The following is a 12,379-nucleotide window of genomic DNA, read 5'->3' as shown; positions in this document are numbered from 1 at the left end:
ACTTCTTGAGGACCAATACTACTTTTGACTGAGGAAAAATATCCATAAAGCATCCTCTGCAAGTAGCTGCTAACACTGGCATTCTTATTGCTGCATGGTGTTCCATTGATTTTGTCTTGGTCTTTTCCTGGTAGACCTCCTTAACCCTACATTTTTCTCCAGGAAGCCTCCAACCATCAAAGTCTTTCTGCTAATATTAGGAAGACTAGGATAAGACTGAGACATTATCCAGACAAGACAGGAAAAATGACGGCAACGTGGGGACAGAGAGAGAAGTCGATCAACAGTATCTGCTCTTTCAATCTGGCAGTTTTCTGGCTTTTTATTACTTAAGTTGAAACACTGACAGTCCTTCTGGTTCTCCAGTTTATTCTGGATATTCCAGTAAAAAGAGCCAATCGTTGATCCTCGGCATCCCATCACAACGATGTCTGATTATTTTACGGCCTTTCTTCACCAAGACATCCCCACAGGTATTTAAATGTGTCGCCTCCAAAAATGAGTATTGCATGATACTAACATACAGATCTTGAAAGTCTCGCAGAAGCTTCAGAAGACAGAAACTAATTTCAGCTCTGACCAATCCAACCAAAAGCAATGCTCCATCGCTACCACAAAGCCCTCTGCAGGCCTACGCCATTCTTCAGCAGAATATCTCAAATGCAGCAACCCTGCTCCACTCAGTGGCTTTCAGTAATTATTCTACAACTGAATTTCAATATAATTAATTCCTCAAGAGTTTGAGGCTTACATGTGTGTATCTCTTTAATACCTTTCCTTAAGCTTCAGCTAAGTTGCATAGCTTATTTTTCCAAGTGCACTTGCCTGTGCTACAAGAGGTATTGGACCAGTCCAGAAGACAAGCAGCCCACTGGCAGCCTCTTTTGGAAGAATAAGATAGATCCACAAAACTGGAATCACTCCAAATTTCTAAAACATACAGATCCGGAGTTTTGGGTCATGCCCGTCTGCCAACATATAGCATCAAGGAAAACATCACGTAAAACATACCTTTGAGTACTTCTGGAGCTCTGAATCATCTGTAATGGGCATATCCACATTCACAACCTAGAAGTTGTACAGCATAACATTTTTCAATAGCAGTACAATAAAGACTTTAGCAGAATGATGAATTCTGGCAAAAAATGACTGAGTAAAATAAATTGTATTGAAACAAAGTTATATCAATGCAAAATAATTTTAAACAAATGTTTAAACAAATTTCAGACACAGAACACTCGCATTTAGGAATGTCGCAATTGTGCACAATTAGCAGACTGCAATGTTACCCTTTTTCTGAAGCCCAAATGCCAATTTTAAAATCAAGTTCAATAATCCTGTACAAGCACAAAATGCAATTATGTTTGACACAAATACCCAAACTGATTTGCCAATCAGTAAAGTACTACAGCTTAAGTTATTACTGCAGGTACTATAGTCATCTAACACCTACACTAACCGCTATCTTCTGCGGCATGTTTCCAACATGCTTGAAACACATGAGTTTAATGAGTTAAAATCTGAACCCACAATAGTGTTTTTTTATGGGGGGGAGGCGTTTCTTTTCAAGATGTACTGAAGGGATTTACTGTCACTCCTTTTTTGAATATAATGACTATAACCTTTATCACCAGTTTTCTTGTACTGTTCTTCTTTAACAGCATTTATTTATCTGTAACCTTAGAAAGGTTATTTACTCAAATTTTAAACGTAGTAAGATTAAATCTACAGCAATCTTTGTGGCCTAGGGTAGGAGCTTGGGGCACTGAAATTGAGTATGTTTGGAATGATTGCTAGACTTGTTAGATTTGGAAAGATACAGCCTTGTAAAATTAGGTAACTATTTCCTTCAGGCTCCTTTGGAAATTTCCAGTTTAAAGAAAGTATCTACAAAATAACACTCAGTCTCAGCTTTTTCTTCCAGCTGAACTTTTATTATGGCTTCCAGAGTCTTATTTCCCAGTACCTAAGGTACTTTTCCCAACAGACAGAATCCATTTCATACCCATTCAGTTGTAACTAAATGAATCTATGACTGATAACTCCGCAGTTGTCTGTTCCCGGTTAGATACCTGGCAACAAATACCACGCAGCCATAAATCCTACGCACTATACTAGGGTCTCTCTCTCTCTTACAGCAAGATCTGTTTTGGTCCTTAAAGCTGGTACCACAAAGAATCAGAAACATAGGAGTCACAGGCGATACTAAATCCCTTCTTCAATAGCCATTTCCTCAGAGAAGTACTTGGAGAAAATACTCAAATTTGTCCCCTTTGGGTGCTCTGCTGGTTTCAGTGGGGCCAAACACAGGAGGGAGGATAGCGTCAAACAGACTGAGCTATCAGGCTGAAATCAAACTAAATGTTGCCACTGACCACGGCCAAGCAAGACTAGAGGTACATACAGAAGACAGAAACTGGAAGAACTAAAGACAGCTTTCAAAACGGGCTGCCGTGGCAGTTTCCTTCTATTATTTAAAAGGACCAATTCTTAATATTTTCACTTGCACCATTTTACTGGCAGCAGTTAAAGAAGAATTAGAAATGCACAGTTTCACAAACTAAGCAGGTTTTCATCCTCTTTGGAAAGTGTGATAATGCTAAGGGAAGTAATATCAGACTCGGGAAATGTAAGAATGGGAATACCAAGCAACTAAAGTGGGTAGCAAAGCAGATTTATTGAATCATGTACATAATCTTATATGAACTTCAGATCTTAAAGGAGTGCTAATGGAAAGAAGAGGAGCCAGTTTCTCAAGACAGTTCTTAAAGCTACTTTAAATCTTCCAGCAGGAGAATGGAATGATAGCTACTCTAAGTAGTAAAAATAAGTGTCTCTAAATCAAGTGGACAAGTACTGCAAAGACAAACAAGGTATTTTCTTGGTGGCGGTGAGATTTTGTTAAGACTTTGGAAAGAATGTCGGCTGGAGTCTTTTATCTATGCTCAGCGGCTAACATAGCATTGCAGAGCAGCAGCGAATTAAAATTTCTGTCAGGTCCTTATGACGATTCATATCTGGAAAAAGTAAACAGTCTTTTGTTTGGTAATCATTCAGTAAGAGATGAACAAGCATCTTATAGGCACCGGCACCACAAAGTTACACTACCTTGAATTACTTCCTTTTCTTCCAATACATTTGAAAAATCATTCTTTCATTCTTTGAATAAAATTGTAAGATTCTTTGTGAAACACAGGAGTAATATCCTGAGCCTTTTTTTCCCCAGTGCACGATAAAACAAATAGATCATAAACAAAATCATAAAAATGCCAAATATTTTAAGTGGCTGCTATGATAAGTAAAGGGAAAGTTGATTTTCTTAAATCACTGGTCCTGCCTAAACAATAGCATCTATATAAACAGAATTTAAAAAGAAATAACATTCCTGTATTTCAGCCTTGATGTTAAGGGAAACAAAATTTGCTGTTACTGATCTGTTCCAAACACTAAACAGTTCTATAAACAGCTTGTAATGCTAAGCTCACAGATCTGTAATTTAAAGAAATAACATACATCAGTGTACTTTATTGAAGGATAACATACCATAACTTCATAATCAGGTCCCAGCAGGTTTTCCCACTTGGATTTCAGCTCATATGCTGGAGAGAATGGGACTCTTTCTAAATATGAAAGCACATATTAAATTTATAAGCACACTGTACATTCAGAAATACATTTACTTCTAAATACTTCAATAAAAATTCAGCGTAAATAAAAGATTACAATGATCACCAAAAGGAAATTGCATTAAGTTGCGTCTATCAAACAGTGCAAATCACAAAACAACTTTCAGGAAAACAATGCACCATGTCAGCTACTACTATAGCGTGATTTATTCAACTAAGCAGTGGAAGAGGTGATGCTTGCATTGACAAGATGTGAATTCGGTACCATACAGTACTGTAAATAAATCAGTCTTTCAGGCTGCAAAACGAATTTCACAGAACTTCATAATTTGTTGCTATATAAATGCCTGCCCCTCCAGGGAAGCATCACCTCCCACCAAAACGAGCCTCCTTAAGAAGTAAACACCTGACGAGATACTGCTGTTATCAAGGGGCTGCATCAGCACAAATGCAGCCGTAGACTTTATTTATACATTTGGCAGGTACAAAGGCTTGTCTAGTTTAATTAGGCCAGTAAGTAACATGAGCTTTAATATAAGCTCCAGTTCTAAACCAGTCTTCCGTGGGAACTTGGCTATCTTGACATTTATATCTTTTCAGCTTTCTTACTTATGCAACCAAGGCAGTATTACATTCATGTAAGACAATTTGACAGAGCTAGACAGCATAAAATGACTGGCTGCCCCGCGTTTGACCTCATCCAGAAGCTCAGCGCACATATAAAGTTCCACGCTGAAGAAATGTTTAACTGGTAAGAATCAAACTCTAAAGCAAATTCCATCGAGCAGCTACAGCAGCAGCAACTGGAGACAGAATTACTGAAAACTGCTTTTCCCCTGAATGACTGTAATAGTTTGTCAGATGTCTAGACAAGGCACAGACCACTTGTATTGCTCATGTGTCATACTAAAATTTAGGATGTAAATCACCATCTCCCAGGCTGCACACAAACCAGCAAGCAAAATACCTCAAGGGGAGGATTTTAAGGTACCAAGAGAAGCTCAGACCTTCCTACTAGCAAAAGCCAACGCAAACGGGATGCCTAACTTCCTGGGCTTTCAACACCTCTGCAGGTTGCAAGATAAAACTAGCTTACAAGCTTTGCAAAAGAATCCTCATTGCATCACTTCGTAACATGGAAGTTTTCAGCTCCTTAAAAATAAAGATTTAAATTACCTTATACAACAGCATAACCAATCACTGCATCTCTTCCAAACCTCATCAGTCACGCCAGGTAGCCAAATGCTACCTGAACTGCACCGAGAAATCCCACTCCTCGGAGCCTAACACCTGAGAGTTCAATGAGAGCAATCCGGGGTCCCTCTTACCCATAAGATACAAATATTGAAGGATTCCCCCAATTCGGATAACTATTTTTGTCACCAAAAAGAAACCCCACCAAGAATAAAAATCTGTGCTTTTTAAATACAGACCACAGTTGTCTTGGAAATAAATCTTACTTTAATCATCTTAAAATTTCTGATCTGCACCTGAAGATTTTTTCCTGTATTTAAACTTAACTGAAATTCCTGAGAAGTGTTCTCCATGCGCCTTTTTATCAAGCACAGGCTGATCACTAGATTTGTTTCTCAGCTGCTGGAAAAACAAAACACGAGTGCAGCTTTCTACTCTTCCCATCTGCAGAAATACACAGGGACAAAAATACTTTACAGTTTCTTTTTCTGCTATTACAAAGTTATAGCCTGAACACACAGGACCTAAGCACCTGCAGTCCCCTGTGCAGTCAGATATGGATGTTAAGCCTCACCAAGAGTAATAAGTCTTCGGATCAAGCTCAAAGTTCAGTTCAGTAACTCTAAGTTGCACTCAATTGGCTGAATACAGATTTCTTTGCCACTTCCAAAAAGCGCTACCAAAACCTATGGTTGTTCTGAACAGGTGCTGATGCACATCTCCATTCAAAGTTTTCCCCTTTCTTTCTTTCAAACAGACTTTGAGGTCTTTGCTTGTAACTTCCTCAGAACTGTGGAAGTGTTGGAGAAAGGGGTTTGAATTAGATACACTTAATTCCAGCAGTATCACCCAATTCACTTCAATGCTCTTTTTCATAAACAGTTTTTTCTACGTGGCAACTAATAGGAATTTATTTCTTTCTAGTCTTTCATCCAGCTTGATTTCTCGTGGCCTGAAATACATGCTACATCTTCTGCAATGCGTGAGGCCCCAGAAAGGAAAATCTCCCAGGGTCAGCTTTCATTAGCAGCAATTTTCAGTATGTTCAGAGTTCTGCCTCGCTGCCTGCACTTCGTGCAGTTTTCCTTTCTTATTAGCAGGTATCAAGAATAAATCACAAATGTATTGTATTTGATGGCAAATATCATCTTTCTGATCAAAATTGCTGGCATCTTCAAAATAGGGATCCTTTTTTCTTGCAATCTCCTCCTGATTTCACAAACTCCCTGTATGAGGATGCGTGCTGTGCTCTCCTACACTTCATTAATGCATTACTTTTATCGTCTCTACTGCTGGATGTTATTCTCCAACCATCTTTAAGCTCCTGGCTAGCATCATCATATCTTTGGGTTTTGCATACTGCCACAAGGCGAAAACAAGCAGTTCTGCCCAGTCTGCAGTCTTGCAGATGCAGCTGTTAACTTAATTGCCTCTAGTCTGCTAGCAGAAAGTTTAAGGCCTCGTATACATTGCATCCTGAACGATGTTGCCTTTGTAATGGAACTGTTTAAGCATGGTTTTGCCTGGACAGAATTACTATTTAATACCTCTCCAGGAAACACAATTTGAATAAGAATTTCACACAACCGGGCCTAAAGGGAAGTAATACATATTTTATAAAACATACCTTTTACATTAAACTTTCAAAAGCATTTCCAGAGTTTAGTCAGAGCCTTAAATTAGCTGTATTTACTTTAACACCATCATAATTAAGTGCCCATCACCATGTCCAAAATAAGCACCTATCTTTGGAATTTAAACTTGGCCACTAAATTCTATTCCAAGGTGAAATCACATGTACCATATTTCAGTATGAACAAAATTTGCAAATGCATATTTCACCTTTTTAAACAGAGGTGCACACACACATTTTACAATAGCAAAAACCTTTTGCAGAACCTTGTAACTGCAAGTGTTTTTTCCACTATAAAATATTAGTTCAATCGAGCAATGAGATTTGCTTACCACTGCCTTAAATGCCACTGATGCATTACTCAGTTATAAAATCATGCCCATTTCATGATTCTGTAAAGGTCCAATGAGAACCAGCAATACTAAATAGTATCAAGGGCAGTATCCGATTGCAAACCAAGAGTACCAGCAGTGTTTAAATTTCAGTATCCCAAGATACACTGTTCACACAAAACATATCATACTGTATTAGCCAGAGCAGGGGGAGCTCGGACACCCATGAGAATAGAAAGATCCCATAATACACTTGCTACATGATGCACTGGGAAATGCAGTGCATACATACCACACAGCCTCTGCAAGAAATCAGGACAGGCCTGACTGGGAGCTATTAATTCCAGGCAATGAAATCCTTGCCAGACCCAGGTGCATCTGCACAGAGCTCCAAGGAAAGGGATTATGAGATTGGCACGACATTACAGTCGAGGTGGAGCCCCTCATATACACGTGATCTGGCTACAACCTAACAACAACTCTTGAAACTAGGGGTTTTGGAGCGTACATGGAGAGGCAGTGGATCTATATCAAAGCAGTTCAGATCTGCTGCGTAAAGGGCTCATAAATAAAGCTAGATCCAAGCGGACGCTTTGCAGAACAGGGATCACTAAGGCCTCTCTAGATAGCACACCTTGAGACCAACAGAGTTCATTAACTTCAAGCCAGGCAAAAGCAACTTTACTTCCCAGACTAAACTGATCCTGGCACTGATACGCTGTATTTGCACAGCTCTAGGTGTTGGGTAGCAACTTCCTGAGAAAGTTCTCTTTGCATCATGGCAAACATCCGCAGTCTGCGACACAAGATAACCCAATCAAGAGTAATCAACAGTTGACTATAGAGATATCGTATCATTCACTTTAGTAGAAAGAGAAAATACTTTATACACAGAAAGTTCCACAATATTCAGAGCAAAAAAAGGGCTGGATAAACAACACTGGACTGTGCATGTTAAACACTTTCCTAGCCTCTATAATAGTGACTGTAAGTCCTACCAGCTACATGTATTGCTAAGCCTTTAAGTTATTCCTCCAGTGCAAATACTAATCCATATATGCCTTTACATTCACACAGCTAAAATGATGCTTTGATAACCTCACATCTTAGCTACTCAACAATCTCCATTTTGGCTTCCTGTTTCTGGGAATATGCAGAAGTCACAACACAGGATGTCTGGTTATAAGTCTTGGACAGAAAAGTAAAACAGAATGAAACATAGGAACTGCTATATTTCTCCCATTTCCAGGTTGTCTTTAATACTGACAGATCTTCCACAATCACAGCAAAATTGTTATTCATTGACAGCCATAATTTAGAATCCTCTATTACATATACATAGCTTAGAAATTACAAAGCATAAGGATAATTTATGCTGACTTTAACACAAGCTGTAGAATTTCACCCAGAAGTTCCTGTAGATGAGCCCAGAATCTGTAGGGGAATTGAAGCACGCCTTCTGGAAAGGCCTTCAACCTTGATGTGCATGTCAGCTAAAAAACAAAGCAATCTATTCCTTTGTGATTTGTCCCTATGTCCAGTTGCCCTTACTGTTAAAAATGCATGCCTATTTCAACTCCTATCTTTCTGGCTACTGTTTCCAGCTATCAGCTCTTCTGCCTTTTCCAGCCTAGAGATTTTCATTCACCTGCGTAGGGATGAAGTCAGTAACTTTCCCGTTTGGCTAGTAAGCTCAGGACAAGCAAGCCAAAAATTGCATGCTCAGAGACTTAACTCTAGTTTCCAATAGCAGCATGGGAGGAAGCAGCACACAACAGTACTGGTACCACAGGATAAATGAGTGGGGTCTGGGAACCAACAGACAGCATGAGAGGTTCACTCCAAGGGGGGAATCTCACAGAAGGCTGATGTAACTTGGTTGGGCTTATGAGTTATCTGGCACTCTAGGAAATGTCAGTGACCAAAAGCACTATAAATGGGACAGGCAAACTGCAGCAGTTACGCAGAAGTTGGTATGCAGACGAGACAGATGCTGTGCATGGAAAATGACCTACAAATGGAGACAAGGCATCATAAGATCCCCTGTCCCTCCTGCTGCCATCTCCAGGACTTCAGCAAGCTCTACTCAGGCAGAACTCCTGAAGGCAGACACTGCAGCCCAGGTCCCAGGCTGAAGGAGGCCAGGGCCAGGAGGTGGGTTCTGATCAAGCTGCCACAGTGCCAGGTGAGGGAACGGCAACAAATCAGGCATCAGGGATGATGAACTGGAAATCAACAGAATACTTGAAAAGACTCTGCCGAGTTAGGAGCCAAGGCCTATGACAGCAAGAAGGAAGAAATGGCTAAGGCAAAACTGGATCAGGAAGCAGATGTGAACTCCTAGAGAGGGTGGAAGCTGGAAAACTGTGACTCCTGACAGGAGGAGGAAGGCTCCATCTCCTCCTGATGTTGTTCACCTCACAATCTGTTTCAGGGCTCTGGCAACAGAGGAGGATGAACAAGTTCTGTCAATAGCAGAAGACTGCAGGCAGGACACCTGAGGTCATCAGAGTAGGACCAGGGCTAGGAAGGGCTAGAATCAATGAGTGGTGATAAGGTGGTACTGTGCTGGCCAGAGAAATTTGCTTACTTGCCCAAAAATCGTATTTATGTCTTTGCAAAGAGATTGCCAAGACTCATCCAATCTGCTGGCAGCTATCCCCTGCTGTTCATTCATGTGAGCAACAGTGACACATGTCATTCAGATCTAGAGGCATGCTGGTAGCAAAAGAAAGCTTAGAGGGAAAGCGGATCTGTTGATGAATGGGGGTACAACCTAGTGACAGAAAATTCAAATGAGGCAGAAGTGCTCTGTGTCTTTTTTGCTTTGGTCTTCACAGATAAAACTTGATCCCAGAACTGCACACGCCAGCGTGCCTTGGGAAGGAGAAAGACAGGCAACACTGGAGGAACGACAGATTAGGGACTACTTGAAGAAGCTGTAGGCATTCAGATCCATGGGGCTGATGGGATTCATTCGAGAGTACTGAAAGTGCTAGCAAATGTGATTGTGACACTGCCTATAATCTACCAAAAAAAAAAAAAAAAAAAAAAAAAAAAGACCACTGGTGTCAAAGAATATTAATCAATGACTTGACAGCCAGTTGTGAGAGAAAGTCAAAGTAGAGAGGCTAACACTGTTCAGCATCTTCAGCAGTAGCCTCCATCACGCCACGGAATGCACCCTCAGCAAACCTGTGCACAATACTACATTTTGGGGGTGGAAGGAGTTGATAGCTCTAACAGAGCTTCACTTCAGAGGAACCTGAATAAAGGCTGTTACAGAGCAAAACCTAAAGCCAAAGTAAGCTATGACAGACCATCAGAATAGACACTAGATTAAAGAAAATTCAAAGACTTGGAAAAGAAGCTGCAAGATATTCTATCCACCTGTTTTATGTAGACTCTGTTTCTTTTCATTTTGAAGATTATCCTTCTGTTCTTGGTTTTCCCCACTCTTACTGTCCACGCTAGTTTCAATCCCTACAGCTCCAAGGGACACTAAGGCTGGAACAGTTGGCTGCACTATGAAAACAAGTGGGGGGTGGGGGGGGAGGGAAAAAAAAAAAAAAAAAAAAATCAAACAGATGCTGCAAAAGATATGAAGTAGTAACTACTCCTCACTAATAGCTTTTTTGTTTGCTACACAAGAGTTTTGTGCTTAGTCTTCCCAAATCCCTCATTTCTCTTTCCTTTCATTCCTTCTTAAGCATCTCATCTTCCACAGTGTGCCCTTACAGGATCTAGGATGGTGTGGGATCTAGTCCTAATTGTTTAATTAGGTCACTACAAACTGACTGGGAAATAAAATCAATCACTGAAAAGATAAAAAGGATTACCTCTATCTAATGATCTTTCTGAAGAAAGAGTAGCAGAAGAAAGTCTCCTTCTAAGCAAGGTAAGGCGCACAGTCTGTCCTGTGTTACGCAATGCCTCCACCACTTCTTGGTTCGTATAATCCTGAATATTAACTCCATCAACCTAAGACAGGAAATAATCACGTTATAGCAATCACATTACATTCTTATGCTGTGCCATTCACTGTAAGCAATGTCCACATTATTTTTTGCAGAAGTTAAAGGGTTATTCACCCAAAGATGGTATTATTTGCAAAAGAATTTCACTAAATCATTTCATGAATTGCACAATATTTTCAAAACACATTTTAAAAAGAAAGCACCATAGTAACTTATTTTGTGTTCACGGGGAAACCACAAAACAGGAATTTACTAATCCAATGGAAGCATGAACCAACTATTCCTCCCCTGCCCCTGCCAATTTTTTTGTTTGTGAAGAGCAGCTTGAAGAGTATTCTGCATGAAGATTCCCAGGAAAAGCAGTCAAAGTGAAAGTCTATTTAGTTCATAATCACTGTTCATTTTTCCTACATTCGTAACATGCCCACACACAAACCTATGAAAATGACTGTGTGTATAATCCACTCTAAACAGCCTAATTCTTAAAGGGATTCAGATGTTTTAGGTTACACCAAAAATATGCCATTCACCTCACTGTTAGATCATGCACCAGTAGGGCCTTCTCCTGCAAAACCACAGATAAAAGCGCAAGGCTGCATCAGATTTTGCTCTTATAAGGGAGACGCTGACTTTAGGAGATCTGGCACAGCTCACATCTTGTAAGTAATTTAAAATCATATCTCTATGCAGATTATTTCGTACAATGAAAAGAGTATGTAATTCATTCCTGTTTGTACTGTGAATGCAAAATTGGCCACTACTCAGTTCACTATTATTCAGTGGTTTTTAATTTTTCTACATTTAAAGCTTGGGTTTTTAAACATAAATTGTGACTATTAATATTTTGATTGTATCCACACTATGCTATAAACTTATTAAGGACAATAAACAATATGCCACTTCCTGCAAAATCTTAACCATCCTCAAATCCCATTGACTTCAACGGAAGCTGATATTGCTCATCTTAAATTTAGGCCAAAAGCCAAGACTCTCTACTCTGAAACAGTTCAGTCCAAATGCTTGCCTATTTTATAGCTAACTACTATTTACTACTTTGAATACAAAGTAATATGCTAACCACAGCAAATCAAAGCTCATTTCTGTTACAGTAGCTGCCTGAACAAATACAAATCACCAAATTCTTCCCTCTGCAAAGCAGACAAGGTTTGGTTAATTTTAAAAAGATTTTACTACATCATTTTTAAATCCTGATATACGTAATGAAGCATTAGTTCTACACCAATGTATGAGCAGAATATTTTACTTACAGCTACAATTTTGTCATGAACTTGAATTTGGCCATTATGGTCAGCAGCACTCCCAGGTATTATGTTTTTCACAAAAATCCCTGAAGGTTCTGCTGGGAGAAAGAAGGAGGAAAGAGAGAAACAAGATAGTAAATTAACCTAACTTGTTTCTTTTCTTAGTAAGTTTTTATTCACAGCCTTTTCCACAGACTTTAGTCCACACTGTCATGATTCTGCAAACCACTGACATTTGCACATACCACTTATGTAGCCTGACTGTTAAGAACAACTGAAAACCCCTGATAGGAAGAACAGCATTGATACCAGCAGCTGTACACTGACCTCTATAATTTTTCCTTAATGTGGCTCA

At 39.6% G+C, this 12,379-nt stretch overlaps 1 protein-coding gene across 7 annotated transcripts in view; it reads right to left on the bottom strand.

The window, feature by feature from the left end:
- The window catches only part of PATJ (PATJ crumbs cell polarity complex component), a 159,031-nt gene that overhangs the window by 122,914 nt on the left and 23,738 nt on the right, over window positions 1–12,379 (bottom strand). For 4 of the 7 annotated variants that reach the window (XM_026108637.2, XM_026108638.2, XM_064516294.1 and 1 more), the window contains exons 10-14: window positions 12,031–12,122; window positions 10,625–10,766; window positions 10,176–10,310; window positions 3,544–3,620; window positions 1,012–1,068 (exon numbers count right to left, since the gene is read on the bottom strand). In XM_026108637.2, coding sequence (XP_025964422.2) covers window positions 1,012–1,068; window positions 3,544–3,620; window positions 10,176–10,310; window positions 10,625–10,766; window positions 12,031–12,122 — 503 coding nt within the window. The remainder of the gene's footprint in view (window positions 1–1,011; window positions 1,069–3,543; window positions 3,621–10,175; window positions 10,311–10,624; window positions 10,767–12,030; window positions 12,123–12,379) is intronic. The other 3 variants (XM_064516291.1, XM_064516292.1, XM_064516293.1) reach the window with 3 other exon arrangements.

The sequence above is a fragment of the Dromaius novaehollandiae genome, chromosome 8 (genome assembly GCF_036370855.1).
Source record: "Dromaius novaehollandiae isolate bDroNov1 chromosome 8, bDroNov1.hap1, whole genome shotgun sequence".
Taxonomy (NCBI): Eukaryota; Metazoa; Chordata; class Aves; order Casuariiformes; family Dromaiidae; genus Dromaius; species Dromaius novaehollandiae.
This window is presented reverse-complemented; position numbering and strand designations above follow the sequence as displayed.